Here is a 24,050-nt window from a genome sequence, read left to right as displayed (position 1 = left end):
ATTTCTCCCCCCCCCCCCTATGATGACGTAGCTTGAATGCGTCGTAAAAAAAACACGGCCCCCAAACGTAGTCTCAGTCAAGACTGAAGGCCCACCCTTCTTCCGCACACCCTCAGCACCATTCTTTATCCTGCCCCCACTTCCTTGACCAGGCAATCGACCCATCCCATGATTGGCAGCTTTCAGGTTCTCTTCCGCGTGTCTGTTCATCTATGGCGACGACATTTTTCGCATACGTTGCAGTTTGCTTCTTCAGGTCCGAAGTGTAAGATGCAGTTGGTGATTTCCTTATATACCTTTCCTTCAGCCAGGGGCTGGTTCCTTTTGGCGTGCTTTCTTGTTTTCGCTGAAAACCCATTCCCAACAGCTGGGCAGTGTGTGGCCAACTTCTCTATTGAAGTTATTTGGGCTTTTCTTTATATCGATGGCTTCTCTTATGAGCCTCGGATAATAGTGTCTTTCCTTTGTTATCAATGCTGCTTCTTCCACATTTATATTGTGTTTCGCTCCGCTCCATGTGTGTTCGGCGATGGTTGAGGTACGAAACTGCTTCTTTTTAATGGCTCTCCGGTGCTCTTGAAGGCGGCATCTAAGAGCTCTGGAAGTTTGGCCGATGTATGCCTTGCTGCAATCACACATCACCTCGTACACTCCTTCGTGGATGCTTTCGGACAGTTTGTGTTTGCTATGGAAGAAGCAAGATTGAACACAAAAGAAATATGCTATTATCCGAGACTCGTCTAATTAAAGATTGTTCATTCGCCTGACAATACAAAGGGAACTACAAATATTAACTTACGTAGGTTATTTCGAAAATGGACTAAGGCCCTTTTTTATTTTTTCTGGTCGCTGAGCGATAGAGGGCGACATAAATGGCGGTTAGATCAACTGCCATTAAAATTTCACAGGTGTTGGAAAGAAATATCTATAATCGGCGTGGATAATAGTTGCTATTCGCCACTGACCAAGCATTTCTAAGTAAGATTAAATTCGTATACAAAAATTTTCAATTCGTTACTTGATTAGGTTTTTTAAAATGGATGGGAATTTCTTAAGCGCTAATATCATTGGTTTTTAATAATAGAAAGTTTAAGGTCGTATGATTTTTTTTAACAATCTTTCACGGCAAAAGTCACAAAATGTATTTTTTCAAGTTCTAGCATAAATAACTACCGAAAACGTTTACAACAGGCCACTTAAGACAAAAAAGAGCGGTGAAAACAAAAGCAAAGAGTTTCTCGCTAATTAAATTATTAAAAAGAGACTAATTAAAAAGGTTTGAAATTACGAAACTCGATATTACGAAGAGAAAATTTTCCATTCCCGCTGACTTCGTATAATCATGGTATATATTGTAATATTTATCATTACATTCATTTTGTTTAGTGCAGTGTCCGAATCTAGCCCGCGGAGGGCTTTCATCCGGCCCGTGCACTCCTTTCAAGTATCAAATATCATGTACTTCAGTCATCGGCAAATTTGCCATCCGGCCCACGGGGCAATTTGGAACTTGGAATGTGGCCCTCGTGGCCTAGTAAATTGGAGACCCCTGGTTTAGTGCATCATGGAGCCTAGATCATTTAATTTCATACCACATAATTGCCGTATAAGCGTGCGTAAGAGGCGCACCTTTTTTCCCAGAAATTGCAGCCGAAAATGGGGGTGCGCCTCTTACACAAACTTCTTATCTTCCCCCCTCCCCTTCACCGGTCGCAAGTCGAAGGGGAATTGAGTGGCCTTGGTTTTCAGTGTGAGTCAGTCATCTGTAATCCTAGGTCAAAAACAAGCGGCAGGCAGGGGAGTTTCTCCCGTAGTGACGTATTATTAAAATGCTCCTGTTTGCTTTTCTTGTAAGCATCGCGCCGTCACGTCTGTACCCCAGAGGTGAACATGGAAAAGATCGCACGGGGGTTTTTCGCTCCGGAGGGCGCGCTAAATTTACTACCACGAGTGGGCATCCCGCGGCATTTATACTGCATATAGTAATCGCTTATCAAACGTAGAGAAACGCTTAGTTTTAAAGGACATACATGGTTAATAGTCAATATCTGCCTTGCCGAGTAATTTCCATAACGCTGAGGACCTGATTTTTCGAAAATCATCTTCAGACGCTAATATGAGGATTATTGTAACTGAAAATTATATTGGTGCCAAATTCTGCGCTTTAAAAAATTCGAACGAGTGTGTTCATTGTTAGACTAAATTGTGGATGGAAGAAATCAGAAATGCTTATAAGTGAAGAGCGCGGAAGGAGAGGTCCAGGGGAAGGAGCGCGATCCCTCCGTCTTCGAAGCAAGCAACGAAATACGGAGGGGAAGGAGTGCACTCCCTCCCCTCCGTATTTCAAGCTACGAGGCTATGAGCGAAGGAGCACGGGAATAACACGTCCGAACTTGCATGTGATGTCGTTGCCTTCAAAGCGAAGGGGCGAAGGCGCAGCAATGTCATATACGCAGTTTGCGTTGCCTAAAGTTTCCAGTCCGTCTCGTCTTCTTTGAATGCGCTTATGCTATGCTTGTTTCTTCCAAAATTGTCCTGTTTGGACTATTTTGAATATAAGTAGCCTTGTTGTAACTATAAATCTTTGTGTCAAACAATTAGAGCTTAAAAAACTTATATTCTGTCAGATATACGTCGCGTTAGATCTCTTTCTTTTTTTGAACCTCGTGCGTGTCATACAATTATTGAAAGCTATCGGGATATCTTCGGGCTCAGTAGATGACTCACCAAGCATTTGGCCTCCATAAACTGGGAGATCGATCTAGGTCAGTTGGTGAGACGGGGTAGGGATGAAACACGTTTCGATTGTTCCTCTGTAACTTGATGTTTTCCTATTTTCCTGTGGGGTCTCGGAAAGGAATAAAAACGGCAGAGGCATTGGCTGATGGAGGGCCGAGTGTGGCTCCGTTAAATCTACGACGTGGTTATTATCCTACGGTGCTGAGATTGCCCTGATTGTTCTCCCAGCTCTTGGGAAGGATCACGCTATGTGCCTGTCGTGTTTTGCCTTAAAATTTTCCACGGCTGCAATTCTATTGCAATACTCCTGCGAGAGCATTTAAACAAAATTCTTCGTGAATAGGACAAGCATCGTAGAGCAACGGCGTATGCGAAGAGAGGATCAGAACTCTTTCTACTCCCTTTTATGCCGCTATTACCGCCGCAGTTATCAAAATTTCCTCTTTCAATTAATATTGAAAGAGGAAAGTTCGATGACTGTCGAAATTCCAGGCGTACATCTGCAACACAGCGCGATATATTAAAAAAAATGCCGCAAAATGTTTTTCTTCATAGCTCCGATGCTCAAAATTGGGGTGCGCCTCTTACACACGCTTATACGGTACTTTCACATTAAAATAATGAGAATATTTCTTTCTGTAATTGTTTTATCTTGTTTTTAATCTCAAGTATGAGAAGATGGTTTGCCTGTCAGACCCAAATGCCCCCCACAGAAAAAATCCTCGATCCGCTCATGATCTTTAAAATGCTAAAAAAAAGATAATATCAGATAACACACAGCAAGCAAATGCCTTCAAGACGGACTGGAAATCATGGGCTAAATCATGCTAGGAAACGGGTGAAGAAACATGGATGATAATCAAAATAAGAGCAGGAATTCCAAAATCATTGAGTAGACAGAAATTTTCTTACTGTTTTCTGCAAGAGTACAAAATAAACTGCTCAACCTAGCTGACCACATCAACGCATAATTCTCCACTTTATCACCGAGCCCGGGGACACAATAAAACATGATAATCCTGATTTTGCTGGATTTGCTCCAAGCAAAAAAGCATATCCAAGAGTGTAGAATGAGTACCTACATATACTAAATTGAAATAGGTTGTGATAAAATTTGCATTGATAGAGCAACTAATATGTTCCATATTGTATGTTCAAATGTTTTAAAAAGAGAATTCAGAGCTAAAAGAACGAAAGTATGCTTCAAAGACTGGCTGATTTATGAGGGCAGGTAAAATTTTTCCTGCAATGGGATTTCATCTCAAGCATGAGCTGAACAATTATTATAATTTATACTTTGAACATATTCATTAAAAAATTATGTGAAATGATGCAATGACTATAATGTGGCATTTTTTAATGTACCTCCTCCCCTCTGAAATTTCTGGAACCCCCAACTCCTTGGCATCAAATGTGGGCAACTGCATTCTGTGCATGCCTCCACAAAAGAATGATTGACAGCCAAAATAGAAATTGTGAATTATTCTTCATAAAAAAATAATAAGATGGGTAATGGCAGGCATCAAAATCCATCATATGCGATTACACAATTGAGTATAAACATGCACTTTCCTCACCAACCGTCGTTTCTCACCCTACTATAAATTTTAAGTGAATGTCGGGTGTCAATAATGATGGGTTTTCAAAAGTATGCAAATATACTTAGAATAAATAATTTTGTGCCTAATAATTACCTATTCACGCAATAATTTCAAAAAAGATGGTTACAGTAAAGAGTTCAAAGGATGTAACATAGTCATGCTCTATAGAGCCTCAAGAGCGACAAGGGATAATGTGTACATATGTGTGATAATATTTATTCTTTAATGGTGTGCAGGGACAGAAAGGTTATTTTGTACAATGGACTGGAAATTAGAATAATTGTGTCATTTCCAGGAGTGTAGAAAAGGAATTAATTAGGTTTAGCTATAAAAGGTTATATAGCCAAGTTTCAGTAATTTTTATTGTGTTTGCAGTTTAGAATATTTCAAATTTATAATTTATACGCTTATGCGGTATTCTCCTTCATGAGACTACGACGGGATAGTGCTTTGCTGCCACTACTGCATTCATTCTAGTCACCTGTAGATGTTCAGCATTGCCAGTTTTCACTTTGAAAAGGAAAACTTTTGTGAAGTGAGAGTGATGTGTGAGTAACTTCATTTTTAAGTAATAGAATTTCAAGCTCCTTGACTTACTCCGTACATGACTTGAATTTTCAAACTATGGGTCCATTTGAATGAAAGTTTCCAAAAAGAAAGATTATTACAAGTAATGATTTTACAGTTGTTAACTGATGGTACTCCAAACGCTGTTTGCAATTGAAGTAATCGCCTTCAATTCTAAAGAAGAAATTCAAGGAGGAGAAGTACTGACTGGTATGAAGCGACGCAGTCCGCAACGCCGTGGTACAAGAGATGAGTGTGTCGGACTGGTCCCTCCAACACACGGACACTCTGAATCTCTGAAATAACCGAAGACAAGCTTTCCCAAGATCCAGAAACTCCCTGTCCGTCAAGGTTAAGGCTGTCCTTTGATGCACCCCGAAGGTAAGATTGGATTGCAGCGTGGAACTGAACGCCCGCGCTCAGCTGTGCTGCGAGAAATAAAACATTTGCGACATTGTTTTAATTTCACTCTGGGAAATTGTCCCCAAGGTGACTATGGATCATACACTCAGGTTAGGAATCAACAGCAGAAGAACAACTGATGAACGCATACGTTCATCTCAGATAATTAGACAGATTATCAGAAGTAATAAGGAGCTATGGATGATACATTTAAAGAGACGAACAAAAAAATCATGTATATTGACGGGTTTTATTTACCTCTGTTGAACTTGAGGAAACCTTCTTCACCCAATAATGATATCATTTTTTCTCTCCATTTTTTTAAAAGAACTTTGGAAACATCCGGCAGAGTGGCATTCAATATTTTACCAACCGATGGATATCTTTTCGAATATTCTTTGCTAAGGAATTGTAAACTTTCAAATTGCTGAAAGTCATTTGAGGCGCAAGAACTTTTAGAATGATTGATCAAAGGAAAACCTTTAATACATTTCAAAACCGTGGACGGCACAACATTTGCATCACATTGCGGTGGCTTCGCATCAACTTCGCCACCAACAGAGGAAAGTGAGTTCGTTTTCAGGGGCGTACTAGTGCTTCCATCACTGACCTTGATCAACTTTGTCTGAATCTGTGGGTAAAGATTCGAATCGTGGTAGTTTACATCACTCTCTTCTTTGGGTGACACAAGACCTACTGCTTTGGCTTCATCTGTCCTCAGTGTTCTCGCCAGGCATTTCCTTCTTTTCCCCCTACTTTCAATTAAGTTTCCATACAAATATTTGTTTTCTCTATTCACTCTCCTCACTGCTTCTCCGACAGAGAATTTATTCTTTGCATTTCCATTGATAGATCTGATAAGCACTCGACGTAAATGACAGGGTACTCGAAGTCCACAGAAAGGGTGCATCATCACTAAATATGACCTCATACAATCATCAATTAGATAAGTATGTTATTTTTGCATTCAAAAAGACAAAATAGGCATAACTATCCCATTTCAAATCCAACTTATTTAATAAGGTAACATATAAACAAGGAATTCACCCGCTCCGGCCAGAATGAAGAGATGAGAGAAGGATCGCGCGAGAGAAAATAATCGATTATTGAGTTGCGATGGTCTCGATTGTGTAATCGATATTTAATCTTTCGATCGATTGTTATAGATCGATCTTCACTTGAAAAAATCGGCGGTAGTGATGAGCGGAACTGTGATTTTCCAATCACTTCGTTACCTGTGACTGCTACTCATCAGTAACGGAGATTCTTAACTGTGATTGCGATCACCGAGGAGAATCACTCTTAAACGTAAGCATTGATTTGTGGCGCTGCTATTCCTGCTGCTTTGCCCAATTCCAATGAATGAGCTCTCCGCAAAAGGAACGAATAAACTATTGAAAATTGGAAAATTGGGCAAAATATTTTTTTGAGAGAATAGTTCTGATTCTGAGTTTATATTACGATAATTAAGTAAATTTGATATGGTAAAGGAATAGGGAACTTGCATATAATTCAGATATAATCAATAGCCCCAAAATTATATAAAAATATATGTTTGCATACCTCGGTGAAAGTTTTTTATTATTTTATGAGGTGGTTTGCGATATTTAATGCATCAAAGTTCACGAGAATTTTCAAATTCAAGTGAGAAGCGAAAACGCCCGATGATTGGCTGGTAGAAAAGTGACGTCATAGTTCAGTACGAGGAGGCACGGCGGCACGGCCATAGTAGATGTTGCATACTTGAATACATGCGACGGCGTGGTTATGATTAATTTATTGAAGTGCAGACGTATCGGAGTTGTCCAATGTGACTTCAGGGCTATTATTTGATCTATTTCTCCTTCATTGAAAGCGATAAATTGCGTAAAGATGAAGGAATATGGTTATTCTTAGGCTGATCCTATCAATTAAGCTTCCTGTTATTGATTCCATCATGATAACAGGGTATTTTAATTGACTTCGTCGGCGCCGAAAGTCGATGCCGAGAAATGGAAAGGTAGCTGATGTGCATCTGAAATGTTTTATAGTTCATAACAAAGTGAGACTTGCGTATAATATTGGCGAAAGCGTATACTCATGTGAAATGTGTATTCTTTTGGCAGTCCGGTAGAGAGTTTTCAGCTCGAAGCAGTCAATGATGCTTTCAACTCAAAAATACCTTGCCTGGAGGGCGACAGGAAGCTCTGAGGAAGCCAGACTATTAATGTTTCAATTTAGTAGCGATAATATAGACGAACTTCCAACACAATCTACCATCTTGTGACTCAAAAACCACGAAGCCACTTCCTATTCTGCAGAAAGAATCGGTCAATCGCACTTCGATCAATGTAATAAACACAACGTCTTCAGGTGTTAAGAAGTTACTTTTGTAATGAAATCCTTCCTAAAGTAGCATTAAAATGTGAATGTTTTCCAAACAGAGTCTTTAATACATTTTGGGAGCTTTTCTCACGATATATCTGAAACCTACTATAAAGGCGAGCTCATCGTCATTGCGATCGGTTGTCACTTAAAAATTCCGTATCAGAAATCCTAGAGGGATGACCTTCGACGATAACCATGATCACCTGCACACTCACTATCACTGGAACCCGTGGTGAAAATCTCATCCCAATCCAATTTCTATTTGGTTTAAACTGGGGAAATAAGATCAACATAGAACTGCACATTCTTTGGGAAACTTTGGGTTTGACTTTCCCTCAAACACCCCATTTCCCCTGTGGTGCACATCAGTCCTATCTTTTTACGATGGCCTGACAACCTTTAATTGGATCCTTGGTTTATCCTGACAACCAACTAAATGGAAATTGCTGATCCACACGTCTTCCTCTATCTCCAGAGTTTCCAAATCAAGGCCGCGGAGCATTCCTCTTGTGAGTCAACTTTTTCTGAAAAGCAAGCAACGGCGTAGAATAAAATCAAAGAATGCTGCGATTCATTTTTTGTGACCACCTCTGGATTCCATTCTTTTTCCATCTACAACTTCCTTTATCTTTCGGGGTAAACTATGGGACAAGATAATGTTTAAATATTTTCATTAATTTATAACAAAATATAAGTTCTAAAAATACCCAAAAGCCATTTTATTAATCCGCACTGATGAGTGTAAATTAATGTGGAAGATGAATGCTGTAGACGTAGTAGTTTTCCTTAGGTTGAGTTGCAAAGTTCATGAAGTTGACAAAACGGCTAATTTTTCGGTGCGCGGAGTCATTTATTGCACTGACCGTGTCTACATTTTTCAATTTTTTGTAATAAAATAAATCAGAATTTAGGATAAAATTTCCTTTAAAATGACGCATAGTTCATTTTTATAGCATGCAGTGAAGCCAGGATATAAATTTGCAAAGTACAGCGGCACATCATTTTGACGCCGACAGTATAAGAAAACGCTGTCTTCTTGGCTGGCACTCGAATGCTTGAGGATCAATAACGTTGCTCTATATTTTCATATTCCCTCCCTTGATTTTAAACATCATGGAATTTTCTATGTCCTTCCGTAACTGAAATTGAACAACAGCCATAAATAATTTGAGTCCATCGTAACCATCGAGAAACACCTATTTCGATTTTTGTTGAGAAGTTGAGTTTTTATTCTACGGCGGCCGAATTATCGAAAAATCTCAGTTTCAAATCGTTCAGTCAATGAAATATGGAAATATTATTTATATTAAAGTTATCTTCGCTCACATAGCACATGGGTTTATCATTACGTTTATTATACTCTTATTTTTCCGTAACGCTCATCCCGACAGACGGCATGCATCGAGGCCTTTTTTCTGATTTCCTCCGTGGGAATGGAGGCGAAAATTTTTTCTGGGGTGTTATTGCACAGAGGAACAATGCACCTTTTGTAATTTTTCCTTATTTCAGCCATGTTCTCCTTTAAACGCAACGCGGCTCTTCCAAACCTGCAGTACTGGGCTTGGATCTTGGACTCCTACTGAACTATGACGTCACGGCATAAGATTAGTGGGGGCGGTATTTTTTAGCCCGCGAAACTCGGGTGACTTTTGGGAGTCATTTTCTAGTGTATAAACTGAAATTTTAGCGGAAAAAAGTATCTTGCGGTACTAAGTGTTTACTGTAGTATTTCAGCATACTGTTTATAAAAAGTATGCAATTTCCCTATTGGTAAGGGGCAATCATTAAAATCCCGGCGGCATTTTTTAAAACATATTTTATATAAAAACCATCATGATTCAAACCGTTACCCTGTTAAAAATTCCCCATTGAAAATACCCATTAAAATTCCTTATAGGGAATTGGCAATGGGGACTACCATTCCCTATAGGGACAGTTATTCCCTATAGGGACTGTAATTCCCCATTGAAAATACCCATTAAAATTCCTTATAGGGAATAGGGAAATTGCATACTTTTTATAAACAGTATGCTGATATACTACAGTAAACACTTAGTACCGCAATATACTTTTTTCCGCTTAAAATTCAGTTTTTACCCTAGAAAATGACTCCCAAAAGTCTCCCGAGTTTCGCGGGCTAAAAAATACCGCCCCCACTAATCTTTGGCCGTGACATCATAGTTCAGTACGAGTCCAAGATCCAAGCCCAGTAACTGCAGGTTTGGAAGAGCCACGTTGCGTTTAAAGGAGAACATGGGTGAAATAAGGAAAAATTACAAGTGGTGCATTGTTCCTCTGTGCAATAACACCCCAGAAAAAAATTTCGTCTGCATTTCCACGGAGGAAATTAGAAGAAAAGCCTCGATGCATGCCGTCTGTCGGGATGAGCGTTACGGAAAAATAAGAGTACAATGAACGGAATGATAAACCCGTGTGCTATGTGAGCGAAGATAACTTTAATATTAATAATATATCCATATTTCATTGACTGAATAACTTGAAACTGAGATTTTTCGATAATTCGGCCGCCGTAGAATAAAAACTCAACTTCACAACAAAAATCGAGATAGGTGTTTCTCGATGGTTATGATGGTTCAAATTATTTATGGCACTTGTTCAATTTCAGTTACGGAAGGACATAGAAAATTCCATGATGTTTAAAATCAAGAGAGGAAATATGAAAATACAGAGCAACGTTGATCCTCATGCATTCGAGTGCCAGCCAAGAAGACAGCGTTTTCTTCTACTGTCGGCGTCAAAATGATGTGCCGCAGTACTTTGCAAATTTATACCCTGGCTTCACTGCATGCTATAATAATGAACTATATGTCATTTTAAAGGAAATTTTATCCTAAATTCTGATTTATTTTATTACAAAAAAATTGAAAAATGTATAGACACGGCCAGTGACTATAATATGAATATAAATGACTCCGCGCACCGAAAAATTAGCCGTTTTGTCAACTTCATGAACTTTGCAACTCAACCTAAGGAAAACTACTACGTCTACAGCATTCATCTTCCACATTAATTTACACTCGTCAGTGCGGATTAATAAAATGGCTTTTGGGTATTTTTAGAACTTATATTTTGTTATAAATTAATGAAAATATTTAAACATCGTCTTGTCCCAAAGATAAAGGAAGTTGTAGATGGAAAAAGAATGGAATCCAGAGGTGGTCACAAACAATGAATCGCAGCATTCTTTGATTTTATTCTACGCCGGCTTGCTTTTCAGAAAAAGTTGAGTCACAATGAGGAATGTTCCGCGGCCCTTGATTTGGAAACTGTGGAGATAGAGGAAGACGTGTGGATCAGCAATTTCCATTTAGTTGGTTGTCAGGATAAACCAAGGATCCATTTAAAGGTTGTTAGGCTATCGTATAAAGATAGGACTGATGTGCACCACAGGGGAAATGGGATGTTTGAGGGAAAGTCAAACCCAAAGTTGTCCAAAGAATGTGCAGTTCTATGTTGCTCTTTCCCAGTTAAAACCAAATAGAAATTGGATTGGGATGATAATTTCACCACGGGTTCCAGTGATAGTGAGAGTGCAGGTGATCATGGTCATCGTCGAAGGTCATCCCTCTAGGATTTCCGATACGGAATTTTTAAGTGACAACCGATCGCAATGACGATGAGCTCGCCTTTAGAGTAGGTTTCAGATATATCGTGAGAAAAGCTCCCAAAATGTATTAAAGACTCTGTTTGGAAAATATTCAAATTTTAATGTTACTTTAGGAAGGCCTTCTAATTACAAAAGTAACTTATTAACACCTGAAGACGTTGTATTTATTATATTAATCGAAATGCGATTGACCGATTCTTTCTGCAGAATAGGAAGTGGTTTCGGGGTTTTGAGTTACAAGATGGTAGATTGTGTTGGAAGTTCGTCTATATTATCGCTACTAAATTGAAACATTTATAGTCTGGCTTCCTCAGAGCTTCCTGTCGCCCTCCAGGCAAGGTATTTTTAAGTTGAAAGTATCATCGACAGCTTCGAGGTGGAAATAAGTTCACCGTAAGACTCTCTACCGGACTGCCAAAAGAATACACATGTCACATGAGTATACGCTTTCGCCAATGTTATACGCAAGTCTCACTTTGTTATGAACTATAAAACATTTCAGATGCACATCGGTTGGTTCCTTTAATTGCGACGATGTTGCCCGGACGACCACCATATCGAATTCCCATCGTAAAAAATGCCCCGGATATGATACGCCAAATTTTTTTCGCGTATAGAAGCCGATATTCACTTTTAACATTGTTTCTTATGGGATATATGTTTCGATTAACGTCATTTCGTTTATCGTCACATTTTTCAGGAACGTTAAACGAGGACTCACTGTACTGGAACTAAGAAATGCCTCACAACCAAGCCGTCGCTTGTGTCCAAATGCCTATGCTGCTTCCTTCGCTTCCTCGTACTGAACTATGACGTCAATTTGCCGCTAGCCAATCATCGGGCGTTTTCGAGTCCCACTCGTATTTGAAAATTCTCTTGAACTTTAATGAATAAAATATCGCTAACGACATCAAAAAGTAATAAAACCTTTTCACTGTGATACGCAAACATGTATTTCTACATGATTTTGGAGCTCACAACTGTTTCTGAAATGTATGCAAGTTCCCTATTGGCAATGGGGACTACCATTCCCTATAGGGACACCCATTCCCTATAGGGACACCCATTCCCTATAGGGATAGATATTCCCTATAGGGACTGTAATTCCCTAATAAAACAGAATGAATAAAAACAATTGTTCCATTGATATGAATTTAATGCTAAATTAAACATTTTAACATTGTATAACATAAATTTGTTGACAGGCTTGCTACTCTTTAACAATACAAAAGGTTAAAGAGGGCAAGATTTGAGGTAAAACTGTACAAATTATGCAATTCCAGCTATGGTTATACACATAACTTTAAAATGTATGTTGGAAATGATGAAGTAAACAATATTCCTGTTAATACAAAGGTACTATTGGATTTGATGGCCGCGTATAATCTTCTAAACAAAGGATATTAATAGGGTTGTTCAAGCCTATCAAAACGGTCTAAAAAAACGAATGTATATCACTTCTGATGTAATTTTATTTTGATTGGGATGAATGACAGATACGTTGAAAAAGTAATAATGGAATTATTAGCAATCAAAATTCGAACAATTTTAAACGCCGCCAAAAACGGTCGGCCATCTTGAAATAGAGGTGATGACGAAACAAGCCTGTACGGCTGGCCTGTACTCTCGATCGCTCGATGCCAAGCTGAGCACTCTGCATGCCGACTGGACATTTGCCAAGGTTATTCCTTATTTTGAAATGGCCTATGTTGTGCATGAAGCTTCCGGATGGATCAAGGCGACATAAAATCCATTCTTCAAGTTAGGCAGGCAACGTATGTAGTGTAATTGTTGACAGGAATTGAAAGTTTTGTATAGCTGCATTTGCAAGGAAACTACCTACGTGCAGTGAACTTTCATTTTGCCGCTAGTGCAAGTGAACAAAATTTGTGCCCTTAATGTACCCCTGAGTGAATTGATTGCATATAGACGATGAAGTAAAGAGTGAAGCGACAAGTGAAGTGAGTTGTGAATGTAACATCTTCGACGAAATTATTTATTTCTTCCATGCTGGTTCAATCAACCCTATACATTTCGATCTAAGGTATCTAACTATTGCGAAGGATATGTTTCATATTTGAGCTAGTTGTACTTAGAGGATACATCGAAAGTATGTTAATTTTCATTCGTTTGTTCGCTTCTAAGTTCTGTTTGATTTTATCACCTATTGTCAATTCAGTTGGAGCATTCGTCAGTGTTTACATTTCACGAATTTCGTTGCGCTGTTGTTTGTTTTGGTCATATTTGGTTACGGTAATAGTGAAAGTGAAATTCGAAGTTTTTTGATGTTACAATAACTGGTTTAACTAGTTTAATAATTTTTTTCAGCCTATTCATTTCATTGTCTTCGTAATGTCAATGTAAAATAACGTAAACTGATTCTAAGTCGTTAGTGATGAGTGGTAAGTGAGGTGTGGAGAATCCTTTCGAACTTCAAGGAGTGCAAATTCTTTTGTGTGTGCAGAGTGATTGGAAAACCGATTGTCATGTTTTATTAGTGTTACATAATAGTGTTTTATATTTATGGTGAGCCAAGTTTTTTATTGAATCAGTTGATTTGGAATATACTTATTATACGTATCAAAAAGACAGCTCGTGAAATGTGTGCGTTGTAGTGCTATTTGTGATATGATGAGCAATAAATATGTACAAGTAAGGGTAATTTTGCTTATTATTACTCTTATTAAAGGATAAATTTGGATTTTCTTTAAACACTGATCTGGCGGCAGACGCTGGAGATCTTAAAAAAAAGGGGAATAACCCTGCTGAGCCACTTAAACAACACTGCAGCAGGGCATCTACAGGCTTGTGACGTCACACATCAATTCAAGATGGAAGTAGGGCTTTTTGGCGTAACGTAAAATTTGTCACTGTTTAAAGCCTTCTCTAAACATGTACAACGAAGAAAATAGCGTAATATAATTGTCATTGCTCCTTCTGAAGCACGATCTTTCAATTTCTTAAATAAAAAAAATATGGTGAACAACCCTATTGTATGTTGATAATAGAGTATGTGCACTCGGGAGGAATACGATTGAAATGCAATTTATTTGATAAAGTGTATCGTAAATATCATTACTTTCGATTAACAGCATTTGTTTAATAATTACTATTTAATATGCATTGTTTTCGCAACGATATTAGGCAGACGAAAACGCTCATCTATTGGCTCCTCGGTATGTGACGTCATTCTGGTCTATCTCATCAGCGTGCTAGGTGTTTATCGTGTTATGATCGTGTTTATGATTCAATAAACTGCGTGTGCATTGGAAACCCCAGTGAAAATTTTGTATACAATTGTATACAATTTTATACAGGATTTCCTGTATAAACCTGTACACAATTGTATACAAAATGTGTACATTGTATACAAATTTGGCTTCATACAATTGTATACAGTGTATACAATTTACACATTTTCATACACTGTATACAACTGTATGAAATGTATACAATTGTATGAAATGTATACAATTGTATGAAATGTATACAATTGTATGAAATGTATACAATTGCATGAAATGTATACAATTGCACGAGATGTATACAACTGTATACATTTCATACAATTGTATACATTTCATACAATTGTATACAGTGTATGAAAATGTGTAAATTGTATACACTGTATACAATTGTATGAAGCCAAATTTGTATACAATGTACACATTTTGTATACAATTGTGTACAGGTTTATACAGGAAATCCTGTATAAAATTGTATACAATAGGGTGGTTTCCTATTATTTTTTTATTGCCTAAATCGAAAGATTATTACTCCTGGAGTATGTATTTCACGCTTTTAGATTTTTAAATGACGATATCTATTTTTCGCGATTAAATGAAAAGTGAAAATTTTGAAGCGCGCGAAAACGCGACGCTTAAGTATGAATGTCGGGAAGTCTCTCCGCGTGACGTAATTCTGGTTCCCCCTCCCGCCCTGCGAGGTGACCTTGAGGCGAGGCTTAGCTCTGATACGACGCAGGCTGCTAGCGGCTAGCCTAGTACCCTGCTGGCTGGTAGCGCTTGGCTTAAATAAGGATTATTAATAACTTATCAAACGAGGAAAACTTTCCGAACTTAGCCAGTTTTAATAAGTGATTGTTAAGACATGTTTCCCTGAGCTCTGCGCCTCATGCATGCTATGGTAACCTCAGACGACGTATAACTCCTATCTTCTCGTATAGAAACTAGGTCCCTGTGACGTCACGTGGAGTGGCATCGCATGGGCGCCAATCTCGCCCTTTTCAAATGAGGATAAAAATGGACCATTGCCGTTCGTCTAACCCGGTATTTCTAAAACAAAATAATTTGTATATTTTGAATACACTAATGGTGGGTAACGAATCGCAATCAATGCCTTTCGTTTTCTTTGATGAAGGAAACCACCCTATTGTATACAAAATATTCCTCACCAGAAGATTTTTTGAAATGTACACAATTGTATGAAATGTATACAATTGTATAACATGTATACACTTGTATAAAATGGATATAATAAGGTGATTTCCTAATATTTTTATCACCTGAATCAAAACATTACTACTTCTGGAGTACGTAGTTCACGCTTTTTGTTGATAACAATTTTCCGCGATTAAATGAAAAGTGAAAATTTTCAAGCGCTCGAAAGTGCGAGGGGTAAGTGTGAATGCCAGGAAAAACTTCGTGTGACGTCATTCTGCTTCCCGCTGCCGCAAGTTGTGAATTAGAATTATAATACAAGTTATTGTTGTGAACTTTACCTTCCTGTGTGTGAACAATGTTAACTGATGGACTCTTCAGTGAGCTGGCAATTAGATGACTCTTTTGAGTTCTTAATTTGTGTTCCCATTAATAATTGGTGCTAACTTTACCTTCTTGTTGGTGGACAATATTAGTTCATCGACTCATCAGTGAGCTGGCAATTGAAATATTGTTCTGAGTTCTTTATGTGCGTTAACATTGATCCCAGATAGCATGCTAAACTTGCTGCAAGCTTGTCATGACAAAGTTGCTAGTTTGCACCAAGCTTGTCATGACAAGCCTGCAAGCTTGAATCAAACCTCCTAGTTACGCTTTTTCAAACGTGCAGCAAACTTGTCACATCACACCTGCTGAAAATGTGTAGTGTCACACCTGCTACATACTAGGAAAACTAGTTCCACACCTACCATTTCTGTAGTGACACTTGCTGAGGAAAAACTGGCTTAAAATTTCTGCTAAATAAAATGCTCTCCTAAATAATGATCAATTTACAACAACAAAATTTAAAATTTTCCACTCTATCAATTGTTAGTCATTTCACATGCACAGAATTTGGAAGCTAAATTTATTTAATAAAATGGGCAACAAATAAATGCTGAAAAATTTATTTTTCTCATTAATTATGTACATGCTGAGGCAGCGGTGGAGTCATCGATAGTTAATCATTATCAATGAAGTGAGTGAAATACTTACAAACTGAATAGGAAACATCAAAGACAGAAACACTTTTAAAAATTTATGACCCCCTAGGCCACACATGGTAATAACTAAAATACAGAAATCTTCAAAAGGTAAAAACATATTGCTCGAATTTTATCAAAACATTCACAAGTATGCTGATTGGCTTTGAGAATGTAAAATTAAAACTTCATTCTTTTGAATTCTTGTTTAGTTATGGGAATACAAGGTGGTGCATGAAACTTACATGGTTACATACTTATAGATCGTTACTGATGAACTTATTAAGCAAAATTATTGTCCTCATCAGCCTGATCCTCGGTCTGTTTATTCTGCCAATCCCTGAAGAGAAAATAGTAATTACTCCTTGTGAAATGATATATCATGTATCATGGAACATTATAGTGTATACCTATTGTAAGAGGGAATGGAAAATATGAAGAAAATGTCTGGGATGAATTAGTGTGGCAGAGAAATGAGAAGCAACTACTTACTTTCTTATTTTCCCGACCTCAGCCTGGTTGACCCAATTACTCAGACACCCTTTCAGCTCCACATCTGATGCATCACGGTAGACCCTTCTGCATACACCTTTGAAATTATATAAAACATAGTTAATGTCACTTAATGTAATATATTAGAAGTTCATTTCAATGATCAATTATTATAATAATCTTAGAATATCTTATTGGATGCACTCACGAAAAATAACAGGACACACTGGAGTGCTATAAAATGATTTCTTAACCGAATTCTTCTTAAGTTTGCCTGTAAGGGCTTACAGCTCTGGTACATTGTCATCCTAAGATGACACAACATATTTTGAAGAAATTCATTCTCATTCATTTCTTCTACCAACTGCTACCAAACATTGCATCTAGAGATAAAAAAATACCAGATCAATGAAGAGTTAACAGCTAATACAAGAATAACAAAAATCATGTTGACAGCCAGAAGAAAAATTCACCAAAGAAATTAACACAATTGTCATGTTTAGTATGCACATGTAGTATGAGTGCACAAGTGCATATGAAATAACAAAAATCCAATCATACCATAATTTTTTAATATTCCATTGGACATTAATCCATACGCACTTCAAAATTATGTTGTACTTGAGTATTTTTATAGCACTTTGAATTCCAAGCACCTACGAATGTCTGGCGAGCTCAAGATATACTTCTGAAACTTTTTTACAAATGAAACTCTTATGAAACTTTCTTACAAAAACTTAATTGTTCTTTCATTTAAAAAATCATACATTGTTTGAATCAGGATGGCAGCACACAAATTATCATTATTCACTTACCATCTTTGGCTCAAATGAGGGATCTTCACTTATCCTACGGCAGAGTTTGATGAAATCCTCATCTGCTGTCAATGGCAATTGGCTGAAATTCATCTCCTCCACATCATCATCCTTTCGCTTTGGGTCACAAGCCAATAAAGCATCTACTTTCCTCTCCAAGTGAGAAAACCCAGGTGCCATTCCTCCCATCCACATGAGGAGCTGGCTATTCTGTAGTTTTAATTTACTGCACCCTGTAAATATAAAAATGTTATAAATACACTAATACCAATTGATTTGCTTACATTACACTTCCTTAGCAGACTTGATACTTAATCATCATAAATCCTGCCTACATGCTTATCAAACAGGTGAAAACCATAGATTTTAATATACCACTAATTTTTCTATCAACAAACACGAGTAATTGATTACATAACAAAAATTTTAAGGATTGCAATCTTATTGTTCAGAAACAACTTAGAAACGTGTTACTTATGCCCTTGAGTGCAATATGTCTGTTAAAATGTACTAAAGCACAAATCAATGCCTAAATTATTATGATCGGAGAGAGTTCAACTGATGGCTATGTTTAGAACAACTTATTAATTGCTATTATTCTTCGACATATTCCCAATAGTTACTCATTTTCAAGAAAAATCATTCATAAACGAGTTAATTTAGGTTGAGACTAATGTTTTAATGTCATAAAGAACTGTTAACAAAGTGGATTCTACTGCGAGAACCCTGATATTTCAACTTTAACCGTCTCAATGGATTCTTTTCACTATGCCAGCGAAAGTAAAGACCATGCTAAATTGTAATTACCATGAGAAGAAAATAATGAGTAATCTTAAATAATTATTGGATGGTAATTGGCGGTTCATTAATCATACATAAGTATTGAATGGAAAAAATGTTCCATTTACTTACATTAACATGGACAGCACAGCAGAGATGGATTGATGCTGACAATGGCAACTTCTTAAATCTCTTCATGACGCTAAAAGCCACTGTTTCCGGGAATTCAAAAACTTATTCAGGCGTTGATTCAATTGTGCATGAAACAGTATTCTTTCAATCCCTTTTTGTCCGTATTCACTACGAAGACGGATTATTTTCTTCTTCCACAGCATACTTCAACGTAAATTTGCTAGTAAAACAATATTTTTCATCACAGCTAAATTCGCAATCACAAAATAACGGTAACTAGAGATGGGCAAAAAAATCGATTATTTGCTTTCGATTATTGCGATTATTGAATCGATTATGAACATCCGATTATTTTGCATAATCGATTATTTGAATATAATCGGCGGGAATAAGAAGCGTGCTCACTTGCGAGAATTTTTTTTTTACATTTTCACCCCTTCTATAGTTTCAGAACAACAAATGAATGCTATTTTGAAGTTTACTATTGTTTATAGCAATTAACTAAGTTTAAACAAAGTTAGCAACAATGCTAAAAACATTTACCAGCATTAACGATTTCTACATACCTTACGGGTTAAACAACAACAAATTAATGACTTATTAATCTACATTGTTCATAAGAAAATGTAAAGTTTAAATAAAGTTAGCAACTTTTAAAAATTTAACAATTTCCGCATGTTGTACGGTTGAGAAGAGTTGGCTGAGCCTTATACCTTTACTCTTTGTTGATTATAACAATTACTAAAATGTAAACAAATTTAGCAACTTTTACAAAAATTAAGAATTCCCACATTTTATACGGTTGAGAAACGTGGAATGAATGATACTCTTATTCTATTATGTTTATAACGATTACTAATGTTTAAACCAAGTTAGCAACAATTTTAGAAACATTTTCAAAATCTTAACCAACAATAAAGGAATGGTTTATTGGAACTCTATAGTGTTTATAATAATTTATTAAGTTTAAAAATAATTATCAACAATTTTAACACCATTTTTAAAGTAAAAATGCGTTACGGTGTAAAGAATAGAAAAAGACCATAGTTGTGGTGCTTTAACTCCCAAAGCCTGATATATACTCATTGATGTAAGCATACCTTTACATTGTATAAAATGTACAAATTTTATACAGCCTACACAACTGTATAAATTTTCATAAAATGTATAAAATTTATACAATGTAAACATTTTATACAGCTTTATACAAATTCATACAAAATTTGCACATTGTACACATTCTGTATAAAATTGTATACATAGTATACAATTTACACGTTTTATGCATTCTATACAGCTGTGTACAATTGTATACAAAATGTGCACATTGTACACATTCTGTATAAAATTGTATACATTGTGTACAATTTACACATTATATACATTCTATACAGCTGTATACAACTGTATACAAAATGTGTACATTGTATACATCCTGTTTAGAAATTGTATACAAAATTTTCACTGGGGAAAAGTTGGTGGATCTGATCTGTGTAAAGGGAAATACGTTTAAGTGCTTATCATGGAATCAGGTTTCGTGAGGGTTTCTTCAAATAATATCCCGAAGGTGGATACTTCAATGATTGACCGTGCTGATTATGTTGGACTATACCTACCTGCCTCGGCACGAAGTTTTAATGTTGAACTGGAGCTTTTTTGTTGTCTTGTCTCATTCATAATAAAGAGAAATGGACGGGAAACCTCATCGGAAATTAGGTAACATAAGTGAATTAAGTAAGATTGTTTACAGTAGGTAATTGGCCAAAAGTTTGTTAGCACGATTCTAAGGTTTACGGAAGTAAAAGTGCCGGTAGGTTGATATCTATCGATATTTGTATTATTGTCATTTCAAATACCGATCATAATTTAATTTATCTATTTAACTATTTTCTATTCTATTATTATTTAACCTTCTGACTCGCGAAAAATAATTTTTCATATTCAGTTATGGCCCGTGGTGACTGGATGAATATCCATAGTTAATTATTAAATTGCCGTTACTGAGCTGGGTTCTTCTTCTTCTGGGCTATTTAAGGTTTTAAACGTTAGCACAAATAACTGAAGTTACATTTTGGTCCAGTTTAAGCAGTAATCTGATCTTAATTTCTGAAAAAAAAAAACGCACTTTTAGTCGACGTATTTGTTCTTTCGTAGAATTAATGTATTCAAAAGCAGAGTTCTGATCATCTCAATGTTTCTACAAGTTATTTTCAGTTCGCTAACATAGATATGTCAGTCAGATGTACATTCGCTTGGTTGAAGTTTATGAATAGCATTTGTGAGGTATATCTAAAAATTGGTTATTAAAAACTTGGTCCGGATGAATGACGGAAATCTCTCGGGCTGGAAATCAAATGTTTGATAGTTAGATCAGACGATTACTTTTCATTCATTCGGTTTCAATATGCTTCTCGAAGCATTTGTTAGCACAATTTAATAATAGGTTCATTTTATATTTCTTCGCAGCATAAGTTTATTGGTTTTCAAGGTTTTTTTGTACAAGTGTCTTGTTATGACCGGTTATATTAAGCGGGGAATCCCTGCGCGCGGTGCATTTCCAAAAAGTAGTCCCGACTTGTGATACGTAATAATGAGCTTATTTCACATCCGATTTGGAAAATATTAGCATCACTGTGTTTGGAATTAAATTACAAACATTTAGAATACCCAAAATATCACTTTTTATCGAAAATTAATTTTCCGTTTTTTAGTTAGTAGTACGGGTACAGTTACTAAGTTAGTTACTAATTAGTGACTTAGTTTTCACGAATTAAGTCGTACTATTTTCAAGGATCATCACTGCTTAAGTGTCTCTTAATTTTAATGTCACTATAAATCTGCAAACGAACGCAAATGCGAGAACCGAGGAGTAAGAAATACTATTAGGTCGTCAGCGTAACCGAGAAAAAAATGAATTAAAAGATGTAGATGATGGCATGTGCACACTTTAAATCTAGTTCATAAGCCATTCCATGGCTTCTTTCCAAACTCAGTATACGCTGTAGAGGGGCTCACCCTAAAGAACAAGGAATGCCTGAGAACACGTCGAACAAAATGACGTCACAGCCTTGAGAATATGGCCGACTGGTGTTTCAGCGCATCATTAATTTTGCAAATTTTAATAATTAATATCTCGCTTAAAAAGTACCTCTCTATTCTCAGACTCGGAATTTAGCCTAATTAAGGTGTAAATTCTTTTTTAAGATCACTTCCCAAAAATGTGCACATACTCTATTGGTATAATTCACCAGATTTGTTTCACAAGTTACACACCTTAGGAACTAATGTACTGTACTTTGTGATCTAAATGCAAAAATATGCCTAAAGATAGAGACGAATTAAAACTCCTAAAAGGGGAAGCCATATCATATTGCAGTAATAACATTACTGCAAATGGAAGGACAAGAAGGATATGTTACAATAATGAACACCAGGCATTCCTTGGAGTGTACACCCTAGTAGAAAAAAGTGTGTTCATTCAGTGTTCTTTTTATGTTCATTTAATGTTCAAATTGTGTTCCTTCTATGTTCACCGAATGTTCACTTTATGTTCTTTTTATGTGTTTTGTGACAGAAAGAACATAAAAAGAACACAAAATGAACACTCGTCTGTGAACATAAAAAGAACATAATTTGAACACAAAATGAACACTTTTTTGAACATCAAAAGAACACAAAATGAACATAAAAAGAACATTTTGTTGAACAACAAAGAAAAAGCTTTCACGGAAGTGCCATCATTACCATGAACACTTTCACATCTTTGTGAATCAGTTGTCAGTGTTTGGATAAGTTTCAAAACATTTAATTTCCAGCTTTTTTTATTAGAAACGAACTTATTCACATTTGCCAAATGCTCAGGCCTTATCCCTGTTTAGTATGCAATAAAGTACATATTGAGAGTGTTTTCAGGTGTTCCTTGATTGCATTCTCGGATCGTTCAATGTCCATTTTTTGATGATATGCCTTCATTTAGGGATAATTTTCCCGGAAATTCATTATTTTAAATTTCTAGAAATATTATGGAAAACTGCTAAAAAATACAGTTTTGTGGATTTCAAGATGGCGAAATTCAAACTCATTTTTGGTAGACAAAGTCTCCAAAATCATCTGTAATACTTGTTTTATGTAAAGCTACTTGTCATGACACATGAACTGCAGTTATCCACAATCACCTCCAAGGAATGAGAATTTTTATACTGGTTTATTATAAAGAGCAACAAAGAAAAATGTTCATTTTGTGTTCAACATAGTGAACATAAAATGAACATATAAAAAAATGTTCAATTTGTGTTCACCATAGTGAACATAAAATGAACATAAAATGAACGCATAAAAAAATGTTCATATTGTGTTCACCATGGTGAACATAAAATGAACTCAAAGGGAACACAAAATGAACATAAAGAAAAATGTTCATTTTGTGTTCAACATAGTGAACATAAAATGAACATATAAAAAAATGTTCAATTTGTGTTCACCATGGTGAACATAAAATGAACACAAAGTGAACATAAAATGAACGCATAAAAAATGTTCATATTGTGTTCACCATGGTGAACATAAAATGAACTCAAAGGGAACACAAAATGAACATAAAGAAAAATGTTCATTTTGTGTTCACTGAGATGAACATAAAAAGAACATAAATTGAACATCAAAAGAACACACCAAGAAATTGGTGAACATAAAAGAACACCAAAAGAACATCAAAAGAACACTTGAACACTGAATGAACATATAAAGAACACCAAAAGAACACAAATTTTTCTACTAGGGCAGATACCAAAAAAGTAAAGGTAAAAGGATGGCAAAACGTGTAGTGTGCTTGGAGAAAAAGATAAGAAGAGAATCCACATGGTAGTATGATGTGTGCAAAAAGCCACTATGCTTGGAACATTTCAAGCCCTAAAGAATTATCTCCAATTATGTAAAGTATTTAATTTAATTTTGTATGCTTTTATTTTTGCACACAGTAAACCATAGTTGGTAGCATATACTTCAAGCAAATGAAAGAGCAAGTAACTATTAACAAAATATCAAAATTTGGACCGAATTGGTTAACAAATACTACTTCAAATGTCTCATACAAACCAATATTACAA

The 24,050-nt window shown here is 36.3% G+C and overlaps 1 protein-coding gene and 1 long non-coding RNA gene across 2 annotated transcripts in view; both read right to left on the bottom strand.

The window, feature by feature from the left end:
• LOC124154740 (mitochondrial genome maintenance exonuclease 1-like) overlaps positions 1 to 6,410 on the bottom strand; it is a 32,145-nt gene extending 25,735 nt beyond the window's left edge. The window contains exons 1-2 of the mRNA XM_046528642.1: positions 5,568 to 6,410; positions 5,116 to 5,335 (exon numbers count right to left, since the gene is read on the bottom strand). Coding sequence (XP_046384598.1) covers positions 5,116 to 5,335; positions 5,568 to 6,240 — 893 coding nt within the window. The 5' untranslated portion in view covers positions 6,241 to 6,410. The remainder of the gene's footprint in view (positions 1 to 5,115; positions 5,336 to 5,567) is intronic.
• Positions 6,411 to 16,738: 10,328 nt separating this feature from the next.
• Positions 16,739 to 17,596, bottom strand: LOC124174180. The gene is made up of 3 exons (XR_006868897.1): positions 17,427 to 17,596; positions 17,219 to 17,315; positions 16,739 to 17,066 (listed from the first exon to the last, which is right to left on the bottom strand). It is a non-coding gene; the product is annotated as an uncharacterized LOC124174180 (long non-coding RNA).
• Positions 17,597 to 24,050: the final 6,454 nt, after the last annotated feature.

This window comes from Ischnura elegans, chromosome 2 (assembly GCF_921293095.1).
Source record: "Ischnura elegans chromosome 2, ioIscEleg1.1, whole genome shotgun sequence".
In the NCBI taxonomy this organism is placed as follows: domain Eukaryota; kingdom Metazoa; phylum Arthropoda; class Insecta; order Odonata; family Coenagrionidae; genus Ischnura; species Ischnura elegans.
The sequence above is the reverse complement of the archived record's forward strand: the minus strand, read 5'-3'. Positions and strand labels throughout refer to the sequence as shown.